At 40.5% G+C, this 22,061-nt stretch overlaps 2 protein-coding genes across 2 annotated transcripts in view; one reads left to right on the top strand and one right to left on the bottom strand.

Annotated features, from left to right (window-relative positions):
* Positions 1 to 1,977: 1,977 nt before the first annotated feature.
* Positions 1,978 to 11,712, top strand: gpr68 (G protein-coupled receptor 68; the record flags this gene model as incomplete). Its single annotated transcript, XM_080750267.1, has 6 exons — positions 1,978 to 2,064; positions 5,785 to 5,934; positions 8,865 to 8,998; positions 9,589 to 9,817; positions 10,333 to 10,513; positions 11,264 to 11,712. 6 exons carry the CDS (start codon positions 1,978 to 1,980, stop codon positions 11,710 to 11,712), a joined length of 1,230 nt encoding a protein of 409 aa, XP_080606393.1.
* An 8,154-nt stretch (positions 11,713 to 19,866) lies between these two features.
* Positions 19,867 to 22,061, bottom strand: part of dglucy (D-glutamate cyclase) — a 33,332-nt gene continuing 31,137 nt past the window's right edge. The window contains exon 15 of the mRNA XM_080750616.1: positions 19,867 to 20,270. Coding sequence (XP_080606742.1) covers positions 20,127 to 20,270 — 144 coding nt within the window. The 3' untranslated portion in view covers positions 19,867 to 20,126. The remainder of the gene's footprint in view (positions 20,271 to 22,061) is intronic.

Below are 22,061 nucleotides of genomic sequence, written 5' to 3'. Positions count from 1 at the left end.
AACCTCTAGAAGGGTCTTTTATTCTGTCTGGATAAAATAATAACCTCTAGAAGGGTCTTTTATTCTGTCTGGATAAAATAATAACCTCTAGAAGGGTCTTTTATTCTGTCTGGATAAAATAATAACCTCTAGAAGGGTCTTTTATTCTGTCTGGATAAAATAATAACCTCTAGAAGGGTCTTTTATTCTGTCTGGATAAAATAATAACCTCTAGAAGGGTCTTTTATTCTGTGTGGATAAAATAGTATGAGAGTAGTTTTTCTCTCTTCACTCTCTCTTTGTTCTTCCATCAGACACAGAACCGTATTTATACATCAGTGGGAATATCTGATCTACAAGCCTAACCCTCACATCTAGCCATAGAATATCTGATCTACAAGCCTAACCCTCACATCTAGCCATAGAATATCTGATCTACAAGCTCAACCCTCACATCTAGCCATAGAATATCTGATCTACAAGCCTAACCCTCACATCTAGCCATAGAATATCTGATCTACAAGCTCAACCCTCACATCTAGCCATAGAATATAGGCTTGTACTATTTATTATTCCTCATTAATTAACATGAATTATTATTATTACTGTATTGGTTATGGGTTGGTTAGGGTTAGGTTAGGTTTAGGTTTAGGTTTAGGTTTAGGTTTAGGGTTAGGTTTGGTGACGGTTTAAAGTCATAACAGCAAGGCCTGGAAAATAAGAGCACAACGCTGAAAACAGCAGATCTACAAGCTCACAACGCATGTAGATCTGCTGTTTTCAGAGAATGTGGTGTCTGTGCTATAATTAATATAACACCTACCTATAGGTCTTATAGATCTAATGTAGCAGGTTGATTAAATCACAGCCAGGCTGGATGTGATCAATGTTTCACCACTGCTGTGTGTGTGTGTGTGTGTGTGTGTGTGCGTGCGTGCGTGTGCGCGCGTGCATGTGCGTGCGTGCGTGTGTTTGCGTGTGCGTGTGTGTGTGTGTTCTCTGGTGTAGTGTAGACATGAATAGAATGTGTTTCCAATGATAATAAAGTGTGTAGTGTGTGTAGTAGTGCTAACACTTCATCAATGATTAATGCATGTAATCTATATGGAATCTAATTTATAAACATGAGGCTGTAATGACATCTGTGTTCCTCCGGGGGTCACTGTGGTCACACCCTGCTATCAATCACTGCTCCAACACTGCAGAGCAGGGCTCTTCAACAGGGGGTCCGGGACCCCTAGGGGGTCCTCACAGTTACTACAGGGGGTCCGGGACCCCTAGGGGGTCCTCACAGTTACTACAGGGGGTCCTCCAAATCTTTGTGTGATAGAAACGTTTTGCTCCTTTTCTATATTAACCATTTAAACCCTAGGATACTTACCTGAAAGGTGAATCTATGAACAGGTTGTGGGGGTCCCTGCTTCATCTCTCTCCCAACTAAGGGGTCCCTGCTTCATCTCTCTCCCAACTAAGGGGTCCCTGCTTCATCTCTCTCTCTAAGGGGTCCCTGCTTCATCTCTCTCTCTAAGGGGTCCCTGCATCTCTCTCCCAACTAAGGGGTCCCTGCTTCATCTCTCTCCCAACTAAGGGGTCCCTGCTTCATCTCTCTCCCAACTAAGGGGTCCCTGCTTAATCTCTCTCCCAACTAAGGGGTCCCTGCTTCATCTCTCTCCCAACTAAGGGGTCCCTGGCCTTAAAATGTTGAAGACATTTTGTACAACATTTTTCCCCGGTCCGCATTTGGCCCGCGGGCCGCACTTTGGACACCCCTGGTCTATTGCAACCGCACTAATCAAATATCTGCTTCCTGTTTCAGAGCCAATCAGAGAGGAGATGCCGAACTATCAGCCAATCACAGCACAGGATCATTAACCAACATGGGCGTGTGTGTGTGATAGTGAGTGTGTGTGTGTGTGTGTGTGTGTGTGTGTGTGTGTGTGTGTGTGTGTGTGTGTGTGTGTGTGTGTGTGTGTGTGTGTGTGTGTGATGTCACACAACATGTCTGAGGAGGATGTGATAAACTGCACCATCAGTCATCAGATTCATCTCTACGTCTTCTCTCCTGTCTACGTCCTGGTGCTGCTGGTGAGTGAGTGTGTGCGCGTGCGTGTGCGCGTGTGTGCGTGCGTGCGTGCGTGCGTGCGTGCGACGGGTGCATCAAATTTCAATGCAAAAAAAATTCATCTCATTCCATCTAGAACTTTGTTCCACTGTCTATACAAATGATTTTAAGTTTGGGGGAAATTCATTAATAGTTAGAGGTGCAACGCAGCATGTCAAATTTTGGAAAAAGTGACATTTCGGCTGCTTTTAGAGCTTTCATTTCTTGATAACATGACATGGCAATTTCTCAAAAATACAACAAATAGTTTGTGAGAAGGTGTTTTTGACAAGAGAAAAGGTGTTTAATCAAGAAGAAACATTTACATTTTCATTGAAAGTCACTGAAAAATGATTGAAAATATTGAAATATTGTCTTAGTTAAGTGACATTTCGGCTGCTTTTAGAACTCTCATTTTTTGATAACATGACATGGCAATTTCTCAAAAATACAACAAATAGTTTGTGAGGAGGTGTTTCTGCCAAGAGAAAAGGTGTTTAATCAAGAAGAAACATTTACATTTTCATTGAAAGTCACTGAAAAATATTTAAATATTGTCCTAGTCATTCACTGTGTTCAGCTTGCACTTATAGGAGCGAATATTGGGCTGTTCACGGCGGTCATGCTCAACTGATTGCAGCACATTCTGAAGGTGCTCACTTGGCTGCTGCCACAAAGTCTGATGTGAGTTTGACCCCTCGCTCGGCACAGTCATTCACAACATTGATGGCACGCACATTCACCAAACCTGCCTGGAATGATGCACTGGTACCCCAATCCTTTACATTGAGAGGAAGAAATGCTGTATCGATTTGCAACTGGTGCATACCAAACCAGCAGTCTGGGTTGGCAAGGTCGGCTAACCTGGTGGCCGGTGAGAGGACTGGAAACTTTGGCTTACAGAAACCAGTGCCAAAGTGCTACTGTGGGGCTCGCATTGGGAGGTTATCTGTTTTGTGCTCCAAGATGGCATCCGCAAGTGCATGCTGCTGATCAGCTGGCATCTTGGTACTGAGGAGTGCCAGGGGCAGCATCTAGTGGTGCATCCAGTGCTTTCATGGCTGATGTTGCAATGCCCTCGTCAACAGACGTACTCAGTTGTTTGAGGTAATTCCGTGCGGCATACTGCTGTTACAGGTCAGCCACCATGTTGTGTAGATGTGCGTAATGAAGTTGGCAAATGCCAGAATCTTCGGCACCTGCTGCCGTGTGGTGATGGTGCCCTGGGGATGCAAGATGTGCTGTTCCATCAAAGCCAGCTAGAGAGTGTAGAGGAGCTTGCCCATCCAGCGCGCCTTATGCACAGTCCAGATCGTCAGAAGTTTACTGGAGTCTACATCATCTGCACCCAGAGAAGACACAGCTGCACAAAGTCATGGTAGTCGCACTCACCTTGTCTGTAGTATATCACTGCTGCAGCACACATGGTGATTTCAGCACTTAACTTGCCCAGGAACAATGGGCCACTGTAGTTGTGCAGCAGCAAGCTCCAGTTGTACTTTAGACACCTAAACAACCTCTGGTGAGAGTGAGTCCAGTGAAGATGTGGCTGAGTAGCACCTCACCAATATGATGCCAGCACCCGGACAAGAGCAGTGGTCTACCAAGTGAGAGCTGGATGGCAATGCAGGCTGCTGTGAGATTGCCTGTGTTTGATGAAGTAGTGTCGAATAACATATTGACAACCTGGTCGGCACAGCACCAGCCCTGCAGTAGTTTGCATGTCAGCCAGGCGATCATCTCTACGCACGCCTTGTTTTTCCCCTTTGTGGATGGGGCACACTAGATGCTGCCCCTGGCACTCCTCAGCACCAGCTGATCAGCAGAATGCACTTGCGGATGCCATCTTGGAGCACAAACCAGTTAACATCCCCATGCGAGCCCCACAGTAGCACTTTGGCACTGGTTTCTGTAAGCCAAAGTTTCCAGTCCTCTCACCGGCCACCAGGTTAGCCGACCTTGCCAACCCAGACTGCTGGTTTCGGTATGCACCAGTTGCAAATCGATACAGCATTTCTTCCTCTCAATGTAGAGGATTGGGGTACCAGTGCATCATTCCAGGCAGGTGTGGTGAATGTGCGTGCCATCAATGTTGTGAATGACTGTGCCGAGCGAGGGTCAAACTCACATAAGACTTTGTGGCAGCAGCCAAGTGAGCAACACCTTCAGTATGTGCTGCAATCAGTTGAGCATGACCGCCGTGAACATCCCAATCATCGCTCCTACAAGCGCAAGCTGAACACAGTGAATGACTAGGACAATATTTCAATATTTTCAAACATTTTCAGTGACTTTCAATGAAAATGTAAATGTTTCTTCTTGATTAAACACCTTGTATCTTGGCAGAAACACCTCCTCACAAACTATTTGTTGTATTTTTTGGAAATTGACATGTCATGTTATCAAGAAATGAGAGTTCTAAAAGCAGCCGAAATGTCACTTAACTAGGACAATATTTCAATATTTTCAATCATTTTTCAGTGACTTTCAATGAAAATGTAAATGTTTCTTCTTGATTTAACACCTTTTCTCTTGTCAGAAACACCTTCTCACAAACTATTTGTTGTATTTTGGAGAAATTGCCATGTCATGTTATCAAGAAATGAAAGCTCTAAAAGTAGCCGAAATGTCACTTTTCCCTAAATTTGACATGCTGCGTTGCACCTCTAACTATTAATGAATTTTCCCCAAACTTTGCTAAAATCATTTGTATAGACAGTGGAACAAAGTTCTAGATGGAATGAAATGAAATGTTGACGTTACATTTTTTGCATTGAAATTTGATGCACGTATTTATGTATTGTCCTATAGGTGGGAGTTCCCTCCAAACTCTACTCCCTGCACCATGCACTTCTGTTATTGTATTTAGTATGTACAGTATGTACAGTATGTACAGTATGTATTTATCATGTATTATTGTATTAGTATTTACAGTATGTATTTATCATGTATTATTGTATTAGTATTTACAGTATGTATTTATCATGTATTATTGTATTTAGTATGTATTAGTATGTTTGTACAGTATGTACAGTATGTACAGTATGTACAGTATGTATTCATCATGTATTAGTATGTACAGTATGTACAGTATGTATTCATCATGTATTAGTATGTACAGTATTTACAGTATGTATTTATCATGTATTATTGTATTAGTATTTACAGTATGTATTTATCATGTATTATTGTATTAGTATTTACAGTATGTATTTATCATGTATTATTGTATTTAGTATGTATTAGTATGTACGGTATGTACAGTATGTACAGTATGTATTCATCATGTATTAGTATGTACAGTATGTACAGTATGTACAGTATGTATTCATCATGTATTAGTATGTACAGTATTTACAGTATGTATTTATCATGTATTATTGTATTAGTATTTACAGTATGTATTTATCATGTATTAGTATGTACAGTATGTACAGTATGTACAGTATGTACAGTATGTATTCATCATGTATTAGTATGTACAGTATGTAGTATGTACAGTATATATTCATCATGTATTAGTATGTACAGTATGTTGTGTATTGTTCTAGGTGGGCGTTCCCTCCAACCTGTACAGCCTGTACCATGCAGTTCTATTATTGTATTTATTATGTACAGTATGTACAGTATGTAATGTATGTATTTATCATGTATTATTGTATTTAGTATGTACAGTATGTACAGTATGTTGTGTATTGTTCTAGGTGGGCGTTCCCTCCAACCTGTACAGCCTGTACCATGCAGTTCTGCAGTTGAAACAACACAACGAACTGGGAGTTTATTTACTGAACCTCACAGTGTCTGACCTTCTGTACCTGGGCTCCCTACCACTCTGGTTACAGTACTTCCTACAGGTAATAACCCATTCTCTATACCACTCTGGTTACAATAATTCCTACAGGTAACAGCCCATTCTCTATACCACTCTGGTTACAGTACTTCCTACAGGTAACAACCCATTCTCTATACCACTCTGGTTACAGTACTTCCTACAGGTAATAACCCATTCTCTATACCACTCTGGTTACAATACTTCCTACAGGTAACAACTATAGCTCTATACCACTCTGGTTACAGTACTTCCTACAGGTAATAACCCATTCTCTATACCACTCTGGTTACAATACTTCCTACAGGTAACAACCCATTCTCTATACCACTCTGGTTACAGTACTTCCTACAGGTAATAACCCATTCTCTATACCACTCTGGTTACAGTACTTCATACAGGTAACAACTATAGCTCTATACCACTCTAACCACAGACACAACCACTGTAACTGTTTTAAACATATAACCACACACACAACCAACAGAGAGTGGGTGTGTATGTGCATATAATGTATTGTTTATGTGTGTGTGTGTAGGATGATGATTGGACCAACAGAGAGTGGGTGTGTATGTGCATATAATGTATTGTTTATGTGTGTGTGTAGGATGATGATTGGACCAACAGGGAGTGGGTGTGTATGTGCATATAATGTATTGTTTATGTGTGTGTAAACAGGATGATGATTGGACCAACAGAGAGTGGGTGTGTATGTGCATATAATGTATTGTTTATGTGTGTGTAAACAGGATGATGATTGGACCAACAGAGAGTGGGTGTGTATGTGCATATAATGTATTGTTTATGTGTGTGTAAACAGGATGATGATTGGACCAACAGAGAGTGGGTGTGTATGTGCATATAATTAGGGATGCGAATCTCGACCACTGAGGCGATACGATACGCATCACGATACACTACCAGCGATACGATATAATTGCGATACATTGAAATCTTGCCGATAAGATACATCACGATTCACCCCTGACCCCGATGCGATGCGATATGATTCACGATACTTTGCGATACACCCCTGGTCCTTACGATGCGATACGATTCACGATACTTTGCGATACACCCCTGGTCCTTACGATGCGATATGATTCACGATACTTTGCGATACACCCCTGGTCCTTACGATGCGATACGATTCACGATTCGGTGCGATTCAACACAATGCAAAGGATTTATATTAAAGCCCATGTAAATTTCCCCCCAAAAAAATTACTAAAAATGCATTACATTTAATTTCCAAACAATTTATTGTTTCACTGTAGTAGGCTACTAGGCTCTGTCTAACAATCCAACTTATTGAAATCTGGGAGAACACTCCTTGCTGGCTGGTAGAATTGTTTGATTAATACTATATCATTATATCATTATTATATATCAATACATCCTCAACAGGTGGTCAGGGAGGGACCCCTAGGGTCCTCAGAGTTATGTGAGGCGGCCAAATATTAATAGTTAGTTTTTACAGTAACCAATTGAACCCTAGCAAGTAGCAACCCTATAGGGGAACATTAGCCAATACATTAACACTTATTGAGGGTTTAAGAGATAACAATTCATGGATTATAATGAATAACATAAAGCCATCATATTAATAGAAAAGATAATGTGTGAACAAATAAACACAACATAGTAATGTGTTAATGTCACTGATGATATAGTGCTGTCAAACAAGTCTCTGACAAGTTTTAATCTGCAACAGTTTTATATAATAGCCTACAGTAGTCTAAAATAGCCTAGAGTGGGGGTCCCTGCTTGATCTCTCTCTTCTCAGTTAAGGATCCTTGACCTGTATTATTATTATATTGTATGAATATAATCTAGGATTTTGCCATTTCTAGCCAAAATACACAACATAGTAATGTATTAATGTCACTGATGATATAGTGCTGTCAACCAAGTCTCTGACAAGTTTTAATCTGCAACAGTTTTATATAATAGCCTACAGTAGTCTAAAATAGCCTAGAGTGGGGGTCCCTGCTTGATCTCTCTCTTCTCAGTTAAGGATCCTTGACCTGTATTATTATTATATTGTATGAATATAATCTAGGATTTTGCCATTTCTAGCCAAAATGTTTTAAAACGTAGATATTTGAGTCACAACGCGTCGCGTTGTGAGCTTGTAGGTCTGCTATTTAGGTGCGTGCGCGACACCGTCGAGCTGCCAAGTATAAATCAGGCTTCATCCTCCTCTCTTTCCCAGCAGCAGCAGCAGAAGTAATTGTGAAACAGTGTCAAATACTTTGTTTTAATCGCTAGCTGCTCGCCCAGTATCGTTGTTGTAGTTCATACGTGTGTGTATTTAAAGCATGGAAGCTTCTGCTTTGTTTAAATCAATTCCGTCGCAGACTCGACAAGAAGAACAAACGGGTGTGGAATGTGGATCATAATATCACACAGCGTGCTCCAGTCCAGTGACACAACAACGGATCACATCAGCGAACATTGGACAGGGATGTTATAAAGCTAAACGTGTCTTGCATGTTTAACCAGTGGGCTCGCGAGTGCTGTCTGTCTGTATCTGCATTCGGTCGGGTCGGGTGTTCACGGCGCTCCGCTGAGCAGCTCAGTGCTGCTGCTGTAGAGTCGCTACAAGTGCTTTTTGGGGGGAGGGCTGATGGGGCATTCAATGCGCCTCGGAAACACAGGATAGAATGAAATACTATTATGCAAAAACCGATCCAACCGTGGAATGTACCGATCCAGACACTCACGATACGATACATCACGATTCCAGCCGTCAATTGTACCGATCCACCCTGAATGAACCGATTCACTCGTGTCGTGCACGTTTGTATCGCGATTACGATCCGTACCGGTATATCTTCGCATCCCTACATATAATGTATTGTTTATGTGTGTGTGTGTGTAAACAGGATGATGATTGGACCAACAGAGAGTGGGTGTGTATGTGCATATAATGTATTGTTTATGTGTAAACAGGATGATGATTGGACCAACAGAGAGTGGGTGTGTCAGCTGTGTGGTTTCCTGCTCTATGAGAATATTTACATCAGCATCGGCTTCTTGTGTTGCATCAGCCTGGACCGATACCTGGCTGTGGTCCACCCTCTGAGGTATGACATCATTATGACATCATTATGATGGTCCACCCTCTGAGGTATGACATCATTATGACATAATTATGATGGTCCACCCTCTGAGGTATGACATCATTATGACATCATTATGATGGTCCACCCCCTGAGGTATCATTATGATATTATGACATCACACTGGACCGATACCTGGCTGTGGTGCACCCCCTGAGGTATCATTATGACATCATTATGATATTATTACATCAGCCTGGACCGATACCTGGTTGTGGTCCACCCCCTGAGGTATCATTATGACATCATTATGATATTATTACATCAGCTTGGACCGATACCTGGCTGTGGTCCACCCACTGAGGTACCCTAACCCTAACCCTAACCCACTGAGGTAGGCCCACCCATCATTATGGCCCACCCATTGAGGTAGGCCCAGAGATAATGGCCATTATTAATGTCCCTCATTGACTTGAATGGGGAACATTCAAACGGTGTATATTTACAACATTCAAACAGTGTATATTTACAACATTCAAACAGTGTATATTTACAACATTCAAACAGTGTATATTTACAACATTCAAACAGTGTAATTTCTTTCTCTCTTCCAGGTTCACGTCACTGAGGTCGATGCGTGCTGCCTGGATCACTAGCGCCATCATCTGGCTGAAGGAGGTGGCGGTGGGTGTGGTCTTCTTCAGACATAAGGTGTTGAGCCGCGATAGGACGCAGCACAACCAATCAGTGTGCTTCGAGCACTATCCCATGCAGGACTGGGAGTATCCAATCAACTACTACCGTTTTGTGGTGGGCTTCCTCTTCCCATTGGCTATCCTGTTGGTAGGTTGTTTTCTATTGGCTATCCTGTTGATAGGTTGTTTTCTATTGTGTTGTTTGTCTTTTTGTATTGTGTAGCAAACATTGTGTCATTTTATTTCTGCCTCTTGGACAAAAATCCACTTGTCCGAGACAATTCTCCCTCCTAGCACCCAAACTGTGGAATAAACTCCCTGTTGCACATTAGAACTACAGACTCACTCCCTAGCTTCCATTTGAACTACAGACTCACTCCCTAGCTTCCCTGTGGTCTGAAGACTCACCTCTTCAGTTCTAATGGAAGCTAGGGAGTGAGTCTGTAGTTCTAAGTGCAACAGGGAGTTTATTCCACAGTTTGGGGGCCAGGAGGGAGAAGAGTCTAGGACGAGTGTATCGTTGTCCTGTTTTTTTTAGCGAGGGATCAGTTGGAGAGGCTTAAGTGCACATGCTGGGAGGCCAGTGAGGAGAGAGTTACAATAGTCAAGTTTTGATATGACAGATGTCTGTGCGTGTGCGTGCGTGCGTGTGTGTGCGTGTAGGGCAGCTACCTTCAGGTCCTTCGGGCCGTGGGATCCAGTGCAGGGACCCAACCAGAGCAGAAGACCAGGATCAGACATCTGGTCAGCAGCACCATCCTCATCTTCCTGGTGTGTTTCTCTCCCTATCACATCTTCCTGCTGGTGCGCACCCTGCTGGAGAGAGACTGCAACTTCATCGCAGGTACACTTTATGATGAGGGCTCCGTTTGCATCCTGTAAGCAGAGCTTGTATTGAACAGTACTTCCCTGTCCCTACAAACTGTTTGTATTGAACAGTACTTCATGTCTCTACAAACTGTTTGTATTGAACAGTACTTCCCTGTCCCTACAAACTGTTTGTATTGAACTGTACTTCATGTCTCTACAAACTGTTTGTATTGAACTGTACTTCCCTGTCCCTACAAACTGTTTGTATTGAACTGTACTTCCCTGTCCCTACAAACTGTTTGTATTGAACTGTAGGATATTTAACTACATATTTAACTATATATTTCCAGGTATATTCAACTACTACCACCTGTCTCTACTGCTGACCAGTGTGAACTGTATTTAACTATATATATTTAACTATATATATTTAACTATATATTTAACTATATATTTTATATATTTCCAGGTATATTCAACTACTACCACCTGTCTCTACTGCTAACCAGTGTGAACTGTATTTAACTATATATATTTAACTATATATTTAACTATATATTTTATATATTTCCAGGTATATTCAACTACTACCACCTGTCCCTACTGCTAACCAGTGTGAACTGTATTTAACTATATATATTTAACTATATATTTAACTATATATTTTATATATTTCCAGGTATATTCAACTACTACCACCTGTCTCTACTGCTAACCAGTGTGAACTGTATTTAACTATATATATTTAACTATATATTTAACTATATATTTTATATATTTCCAGGTATATTCAACTACTACCACCTGTCTCTACTGCTAACCAGTGTGAACTGCTTGGCTGACCCGGCTCTCTACTGTTTCGTCAGTGAGAGCGCAAGGCGGGGCTTGTACCGCCTGATGCTCCGCCCCCTCATTAATATACTGTGCTGCTGCCGTCGCCGCGGTAACGCCAGCCCCACCCGCCCGGCCACAGACTCCTCCCACGTGGCCCCGCCCTCGGTCACGCTGCTGACGCACACCGCCAAACGACCCAGCATGCACCTCACCACGCGCACCCACGCCAACGCACACAAACCAGACAACGGAGGTTTAATCACTCCCAGCAACCCTGAAGCCCTGAAGGACGAATGTTGGATGACGATGGTTGAACAGCGATCCAGGTGGAAAGACCAGCCGTCTACAGAAGATACGACTTCTCATGAAGAAATGCAGCTTGGCAGGTGCACCTCATAATGAATAAACCTCATAATGAAGAAATGCACCTTGGCAGGTGCACCTCATAATGAAGAAATGCACCTTGGCAGGTGCACCTCATAATGGCAGGTGCACCTCATAATGAATAAACCTCATAATGAAGAAATGCACCCTGGCAGGTGCACCTCATAATGAAGAAATACACCTTGGCAGGTGCACCTCATAATGGCAGGTGCACCTCATAATGAATAAACCTCATAATGAAGAAATACACCTTGGCAGGTGCACCTCATAATGAAGAAATGCACCTCATAGACATATAAAGGTCGACGCCTCCTCGGCTCTGGGGTGTTGGTAAAAGAGGACTGGCAAAGCTTCCGGAATTCTGAAGAACACTTCCTTGTGTGTCACAGAATGGGACGCTCGGTAGGCCAATCAGATGTGGGACTGCCTCTTTCCCACTGCAGGGGGCAGCAGAGTGCCTTCCACACTTCCGCCAGTCCTGTTTTACCAGGAGCACCAATGAACTGCTTTTTACATCTGTGGGTGCAGCACCTCAGAGACTTAAAGTGATTGGTTTAATTCATGGGTTGCATTTGTAGTCCTACACCGACTATATGTTGAGGACCAACACAGGTGTTCTGTTTGGCGATGAACATTAGCTCCATGCCAATCAGACACATTGAAACACCTGTGTTGGTCCTCCACATGGCCGTTTAGGGCTACAAATGCAACCCATGAATTTGATCCATCCATCTATCCATGTTCCCAATCCATCTGGTCTTTGGTCTGCCACGGGGTCTCCTCCCAGTGGGACGTGCATCGAGGACCTTCCTAGTAGGAAGGCATCCGTACGAGATGCCCCGACCACCTAAGCTGAGTCCTTTCCAAGTGAAGGAGCAGCGGTTCTACTCTGGGATGACTGAACTTCTCTCTTCTGAGGAAACCCATCATGGACGCTGGTATCTGCACAACTGCTGACTGACAGACACTTCTAGGGAATCAAAATGTTTACTTCATTACATGAGAAATGTGAATGACTGCGACGGATAATTTCACTTTGTATAATATAATATAATATAATATAATATAATATAATATAATATAATAAGTATATAATCCTGCTGTTCATTCTTCATGTCCCAGAATGCAGTTATAATAATCTTTAGAGTACAGTATGTTACAGTATGTTACAGTATGTTACAGTATGTTACAGTCCAGTGTTATCTTATTGTTACAGTATGGATGCTCTTGTTAATTGTTTATTTCAAATGAACAAAACTGAAATGTACAGACGGTTACAGACACGGTTACATACACGGTTACAGACACGGTTACAGACACGGTTACATACACGGTTACAGACGGTTACATACACGGTTACATACACGGTTAACTTACAGACACGGTTACAGACACGGTTACAGACACCAAGCTGTTACAGAGAATACAGACACCACAGTTTTCCTTCTGAAGGCGTTTCTTAAAGACCAACAGGATGAAATGACGAGTTGATGATGATCTGAATATTACATTTCACTGTAGCAGACATTATGATAATGTATACATTAAGGATAATCAGAAGACATATACTGTATGTTAATGTATACATTAAAGATAATCAGAAGACAGATATGTTAATGTATACATTAAGGATAATCAGAAGACATATACTGTATGTTAATGTATACATTAAAGATAATCAGAAGACAGATATGTTAATGTATACATTAAGGATAATCAGAAGACATATACTGTATGTTAATGTATACATTAAAGATAATCAGAAGACATATATGTTAATGTATACATTAAAGATAATCAGAAGACATATATGTTAATGTATACATTAAAGATAATCAGCAGAAATATATGCTAATGTATATATTAAAGATAATCAGAAGACAGATATGTTAATGTATATATTAAAGATAATCAGCAGACATTATGTTAATGTATACATTAAAGATAATCAGCAGACATTATGTTAATGTATACATTAAAGATAATCAGCAGACATTATGTTAACTCATTTAGTGCCCGAACCGAATAATTTCGGTTCTTTTTTCCATTCCCATACTAATTTTTTAATCTATTTCGCTTACCCTGAGCTGCTAGTAGCGACGTGGGTGGTCCTGGCTCCTCCACCGCTTCACAACGAGCCATTCTACTTGTCCCGATGATTTATTCCATTGAAAATGGTTTAGAAAAAAGTTTAGAGCCCCCCCAAAAAAACGCTGTTTCAGCAAGACGTATTAAGGATTGCTAGAACCGAAATTTTCCGGTTCCTTTAGTAAAATGAATTAAATAATCGGAGGCCTCAACGAAGCCCTGGTCGAATTTACCATCCAAGCACAAGGCCGCGATTCTGTTTACATGGCCCGTAATGGGAAAAAAAGGCCGCGCCACGCCGCCCACTCCAATAGAAAAACACATCTTTACAGCGGATTTTCTCCGGATTTTGTACCGAGGCCAGCAGAAAAGTTTTTTTGGCGGCTGAATAACTTTAGATCGGTCTTCTAAAAAATTACATAGCCGATTGCTAACTGAAAGCTAACTTCCTCCGGCTCGCTAGCATAGCACTCATTCCAGTGTAAAGCCAAGCCAGCTCAGGCTGGGGACCCGGATGTGATAGTGAATGTCTACGGCACTGACATTCACTATCACATTCACTATCACAGCTGGCACTCTAGCGGCACCTTGCGGCGCCCGGCAGTAATTGAGTTAATGTATATATTAACTCATTCTGTGCCTATCCCGAACATGTTCGGCTTTATTTCAATCCAATACAATTTTTTTTTTTATTAATTGACTTACCCTGAGCTGCTTGTAGAGTCGTGGGTGGTCCTGGCTCGTCCTACACTAGCCAGCTAGCCATTTTACATGGTCCGACGATATATTCCATTAAAAATGGTTTAAAATACATTTTTGAGCCCCCCAATGTTCACTGAATGTTCAGCGCCGCTTCCGGAACGACGTCCAGTGTGCCTATCCCGAACATGTTCGGCTTTTTTAATGAAATGAATAAAATGATCCGAGGCCTTCTGAAGCCTGGGCCTAAATTTTCAAGCCAGTGATCGAAATCCGGGAGCCCCCCGGCCGGCCGTTAGCCGCGAACGTTGCCGCGAATCGCCGCCAAATCCAATGAAAAACCACATCTTTGGAGGCCCATATCTCTGGATTGTGTTTTTAGGGATGTGGCGCGAGGTTTATTTACGGCGAAATTGCCTAAAAATGATCTTTTAAATGTCAAAATGCTAATAGCTATTCTGTAGCCATTTTCATCCGGGACCTTTCCATGACGTGCACGAACGTGAGCACGCGCGTCACTGCAACATGAGTCCCCGGATGCTAATGCGCTCGCCGATGGGAGAAAGCTTGGCATTCTTTGGTGCCCTCTAGGGACTGGCACTAAAACGGTTAAAGATAATCAGCAGACATTATGTTAATGTATATATTAAAGATAATCAGCAGACATTATGTTAATGTATACATTAAAGATAATCAGAAGACATTATGTTAATGTATATATTAAAGATAATCAGCAGACATTATGTTAATGTATACATTAAAGATAATCAGAAGACAGATATGTCAATGTATACATTAAGGATAATCAGCAGACATTATGCTAATGTATACATTAAAGGGCCTACACCATGCTTTTAAAACTATATTTTTTGTATAAATATATGCTCAAAATTGAGTCTTATGCCTCATTCACACTACAGATATATAGTTGAACGTTTTGCTTGGTAATTCAATGTAATCTCAATGGAAACCAGCTTTAAAGGCTGGGCATGTCGGCTGTCCTTGGAATCCAGCCTTTAAAGCTGGTTTCCATTGAGATTACATTGAATTACCAAGCAAAACGTTCAACTATATATCTGTAGTGTGAATGAGGCATTAGACAGGTTTTAACCCTCAACAAACACTTTTTGTTTGTTCTAGCTCTACTATAATGAGGCTCTCCAGCTGCAATACCAAAACGGCCTCTGTTTGCTCAGGGGCGCATCTAGTGGGGTTTTTCCAGAAAAAAAATAAGTTTTTTGAAAAAAAAAAAAGTTTTTTGAAAAAAAAAAAAGTTTTTGAAAAAAAAAAAAGTTTTTTTGAAGTGTTTTGAAAAAAAGTTTTTTCAAAAAAAAAAGTTTTTTCAAAAAAAAAAGTTTTTTGAAAAAAAGTTTTTTGAAAAAAAAAGTTTTTTGAAAAAAAAGTTTTTTGAAAAAAAAGTTTTTTGAAAAAAAAATTTGAAAAAGTTTTGAAAAAAAAGTTTTGAAAAAAAAAATTTGATTTTTTTGACTTTTTGACAGTTTTTGAAAAAAAAAAATTGGAAAAAAATTTTTTTTGAAAAAAGAAAGTTTTGAAAAAAAAAAATTTTGAAAAAAAAAAAAAAAATTTGACTCTGAAAAAAAAAACGGGAAACGCGTGTGACGTCACATGCGTCAACTCTCAGAACAGCACTGTTCTGACAACCCGTGGAAAGCTTTTCATCTCTGTCTTCCCAAAACCAGAGAAAGACACAATGTACAGAAATAAGACTTGATAGAATGAGGATAGAAGGTGCCAGTGGGACCCCAAAAAAAGGTTTTAAAATAGAAAAAGTGAAAATTCATGGTGTAGGTCCTTTAAAGATAATCAGAAGACAGATATGTTAATGTATATATTAAATATAATCAGCAGACATTATGTTAATGTATACATTAAAGATAATCAGAAGACAGATATGATAATGTATATATTAAATATAATCAGCAGACAGATATGTTAATGTATACATTAAAGATAATCAGAAGACAGATATGTTAATGTATATTAAAGATAATCAGCAGACATATATGTTAATGTATATATTAAAGATAATCAGCAGACATTATGTTAATGTATACATTAAAGATAATCAGAAGACAGATATGTTAATGTATATATTAAAGATAATCAGCAGACATTATGCTAATGTATACATTAAAGATAATCAGAAGACAGATATGTTAATGTATACATTAAAGATAATCAGCAGACAGATATGTTAATGTATATATTAAAGATAATCAGCAGACATTATGCTAATGTATACATTAAAGATAATCAGAAGACAGATATGTTAATGTATACATTAAAGCTAATCAGCAGACAGATATGCTAATGTATACATTAAAGATAATCAGCAGACAGATATGTTAATGTATACATTAAAGATAATCAGCAGACAGATATGTTAATGTATACATTAAAGATAATCAGCAGACATACTGTATACTGTATGTTAGGTTATAGAGCTGTATTGTGATGATGAGAGACATTATCAGTCTGTTGTTGTTGTTGTTTACATGTAAATATGTGCATGCATCGTTACGGCACACACACACACACACACACACACACACACACACACACACACACACACACACACACACACACACACACACACACACACACACACACACACACACACACACACACACACACACAGGTATTATAAGTGGATTATGGACAGGATTATAATATGTTAATGTGTTATAGTTTTATTCATATGTTAATGTGTTATAGTTTTATTCATATGTTAATGTGTTATAGTTTTGTACAGAGATTAATGTGACAAAGAATATTTTTTATAAAGCTCTATTTCTGTGTAAAACAAACACTTTGCTTGGTTTTTATGAAGTGAAATTGGTTCTGTGAGGCAGACATAAATTCATCCCTGGAACCTGTTTATTATATTCATTACATTATGATGTTTATTATGTTTATTATATTTATATAATATTTATTATATTCATTACATTATGATGCTTATTATGTTTATTATTCTAAAGACGAATCATTTATTCTTTGGACGGAAAAATAGAATCTTAGGTTAAAGAAAACTGCTTAATAACGGAAACCCTGGTGTACACATACATACACACACACACACACGCACGCACGCACGCACGCACGCACGCACACACGCAAGCACGCACGCACGCCCACTGCATTTGTGTCAAAAGGAGTTGACCTTAATGCACTGTGATAGAAAGTGCGCGTGCATGCATGCGTGTGTGTGTGTGTGTGTGTGTGTGTGTGTGTGTGTGTGTGTGTGTGTGTGTGTGTGTGTCACAGTGCATTACATTTCAGAGATGATGACATTCTGAAGGCAGTGCAACCTTTGCCCTTGTACACTCTCAGAGTATACATGTATATATATAGGGCAGTCACGAATCGTCTATTCGCGATTATTTTTCATATTTGCGAATATTTTTCATATTCGCGATTATCGTCAATTATCTAATTTAATTAAAAAGTAGTGAGTTTTGACAATAAAACCATTCTTAAACAAGTTAAACCTCACGTCAACACTTGCATTCTTGAATGCGCCTCCCCCTTGTTGCCACAGGGAACCGTGAACGCTCAATGCTCAGTCACAGTCAGTCAACACAACAGCAGCGCGGCACGCACTGTCAGGCAGGCTGGCTGGCTAACTAAAAATGCTTAAACAGTTTGTTTTTTCCAGACGGTCGGAACAGACACATGTACCATACACATCCCGGGACTATATATTCCTTTTGATACGATACAGAAAAAGGCGTTCACTTTCGTTTCAACACAGAGGACTGGAGTCAGTGCCTTTACTGCAGCTTAGCTTAGCACTGCTGCTCTGCTGTGGAGAGGATGATGATGATGATTACACTGCTGCTCTGCTGTGGAGAGGATGATGATGATGATTACACTGCTGCTCTGCTGTGGAGAGGATGATGATGATGATTACACACAGACTGAGACTAACAATAGATGTTGGATCGTGGTCCGGTGGTCGTGATAAACATTATAGGCTACTGTCGCTATTTTCAGCTGTCGGCTATTTTTGCAGTTTTTTTCACAACGCAGCGCGACACGTTGTGAGCTTGTAGATCGGCTATTTTCACAACCCACCGCGACGCGTTGTGAGCTTGTAGATCGGCTGTTTTCACAACGCAACGCAACGCAACGCGTTGTGAGCTTGTAGATCGCCTATTTTCACAACGCAACGCGACGCGTTGTGAGCTTGTAGATCGGCTATTTTCGCGACGCAACGCGTTGTGAGCTTGTAGATCGCCTATTTTCACAACGCCGTGACAGCCCTATATATATATATATATATATATACTAGCCTACAGCCCCCTGCGGGGGCCTGGCCCCTTTGTGTGTGTGCCTGTTAGTCCCCCTTGGTGTGAAGCAGACAGACTGTGATGTTGCTCTCTCTGGAAGTGCCCCCGGACTGGGAGTGCGCTGCTTGGTGACGCCCATTTGTGATGTAAATCGCATCACAGGACAGCCGCCTACAGGCCAAAATTTGGGAAAATATTTTAAACATTTGGGGATTATGAGAAGTAGAGACACATCTGAAGGTGATAAAGTTGATGTTGGGCAAGGTACATGCGTTATTGATTTTTGTATTATGTTTTTTAGACAATTGAACAACTGCTGAACGTGGAGTTCAGTTCAGTTCAGTTTAGTTTTATTTCGGACATAGAAACAGTAAACAACAAGAGTGCATTCAAATAGAACAGCGCAATTCTTTTCATTTTGAGTTTTCTCTTTTCCACCCCCCTTTTTTGTGTCCATTGTCCAAGTGTCCGAAAGGGGTTAGGGAGAAGCACAAGGCTTGTCGGGCCCCACCCCTGGGGTATCATAGTCAAATACATTTCACTATAAAAATATACGTATAAACATACAATACTACTATATAATACACACATACACACTCACACGAACTCACACACACACACACACACACACACACACACACACACACACACACACACACACACACACACACACACACACACACACACACACACACACACACACACACACACACACAGATGGACAGATGGACAGATGGACAAACGGACAAACCAGCATACACACTATGTTTTGGGGCGATTCTAATTAAGGCTGTGGGATATATATATATATATATATATATATATATATATATATATATATATATATATATTAGAACACAATAAGCCTCTCCGTCATATTAACTTATGACAGGATACAGTAATGTAGAGTATTATTTATTTATTTATTGCCTTATAAGAGAAGATACTCTTATAAGATTTAAGTCAAATAATACAAAGAACCTTTGGCATCACATGATGATCGATTAGCATAATGAGTTTTATTATAAATAATTATTAGAGATAATAAACAACAATCACTCCTCATCACTGACTCATACTCCATCCTGATTGGCTAAGATTGTCAGTTTAGAATAAAATGCATCACATGACCTGGTGATGATGTCAGAGTGTGTGGGGTGAAAGGTCATGACCTGGTGATGATGTCAGAGTGTGTGGGGTGAAAGGTCATGACCTGGTGATGATGTCAGAGTGTGTGGGGTGAAAGGTCATGACCTGGTGATGATGTCAGAGTGTGTGGGGTGAAAGGTCATGACCTGGTGATGATGTCAGAGTGTGTGGGGTCAAAGGTCAAGAGGTGGTGACCTCTAGCAGCCTGGTGATGATGTCAGAGTGTGTGGGGTGAAAGGTCAAGCCGTCCACCTCCATGGCCAGGTGACCTGTGACCCCACAGCGGACGCCATGTTGGACCAGAGAGGACAAGATGGCCGCCTCCTGTTGATGAATAATAATATATATTAATATATTAATATTAATAATATATATTAATGATCTGACCCTAACCCTAACCCTAACCCTCCTGTTGATGAATAATAATATATATTAATTATCATTAAATACTAAATATGTCTTTGAATGTGGATTTATTCCAGCCATCACGAAAAGGCAGCCAATCCCAACCGTGCTGATTTAGAGTACATTACACAGTGCAGTGCAACAGATCCGTATAAAATATCTTTCCAACATTTAAAAGCAATGAACGGTTAACTACATGATGGCATGACAGATGCTTATTTTAATTCACCCTTTGTCAGCCTTCTGATTGGTCCCTGACTGGCCAACCACAGGGGCGGAGTCATGCAGTGGGACAAAGTCCTTCAGATCAATGCAAAGAGTGTAGTTTTAAATTGCCTTGAATCGATATTTATATTTATTTTGTATTTATTTTTTGCTTTGTCATGATAAATAGGAACATTTCAATACACAGTGAATATTTGTTGAAATGATAATAATCGCTATGCCTTACATAGACATCTCCTACCGAGACTTTTGTATTGTGACTGATGCGGAAGACTCGGTAGGAGATCACCCCCACTGCTGGCGGTTGAAAAATACATGTTATGTTGAGGGCGAGGCTGGTCAGAGCGAGTCAGCCTACTGTTGTCAGTCTACACACAGAGCATTAAGAGCACACAGTCCTACTGTTATCTGTCTACACACAGAGCATTAAGAGCACACAGTCCTACTGTTGTCTGTCTACACAGAGCATTAGCAGCACACAGTCCTACTGTTATCTGTCTACACACAGAGCATTAAGAGCACACAGTCCTACTGTTATCTGTCTACACACAGAGCATTAGCAGCACACAGACAGTCTTATTGTTATCTGTCTACACACAGAGCATTAAGAGCACACAGACAGTCTTATTGTTATCTGTCTACACACAGAGCATTAGCAGCACACAGACAGTCTTATTGTTATCAGTCTACACACAGAGCATTAGCAGCACACAGACAGTCTTATTGTTATCAGTCTACACACAGAGCATTAAGAGCACACAGTCCTACTGTTGTCAGTCTACACAAAGAGCATTAAGAGCACACAGTCCTACTGTTGTCCGTCTACACACAGAGCATTAAGAGCACACAGACAGTCTTATTGTTATCTGTCTACACACAGAGCATTAGCAGCACACAGACAGTCTTATTGTTATCTGTCTACACACAGAGCATTAAGAGCACACAGACAGTCTTATTGTTATCTGTCTACACACAGAGCATTAGCAGCACACAGACAGTCTTATTGTTATCTGTCTACACACAGAGCATTAAGAACACACAGACAGTCTTATTGTTATCTGTCTACACACAGAGCATTAGCAGCACACAGACAGTCTTATTGTTATCTGTCTACACACAGAGCATTAAGAGCACACAGACAGTCTTATTGTAGAGCATTAGCAGCATACAGACAGTCTTATTGTTATCTGTCTACACACAGAGCATTAAGAACACACAGACAGTCTTATTGTTATCTGTCTACACACAGAGCATTAGCAGCACACAGACAGTCTTATTGTTATCTGTCTACACACAGAGCATTAAGAACACACAGACAGTCTTATTGTTATCTGTCTACACACAGAGCATTAAGAGCACACAGACAGTCTTATTGTTATCTGTCTACACACAGAGCATTAGCAGCACACAGACAGTCTTATTGTTATCTGTCTACACATAGAGCATTAAGAGCACACAGACAGTCTTATTGTTATCTGTCTACAC

This window comes from Nannobrachium achirus (assembly GCF_963921795.1).
Source record: "Nannobrachium achirus genome assembly, chromosome: 20".
NCBI lineage: Eukaryota > Metazoa > Chordata > Actinopteri > Myctophiformes > Myctophidae > Nannobrachium > Nannobrachium achirus.
The sequence above is the reverse complement of the archived record's forward strand: the minus strand, read 5'-3'. Positions and strand labels throughout refer to the sequence as shown.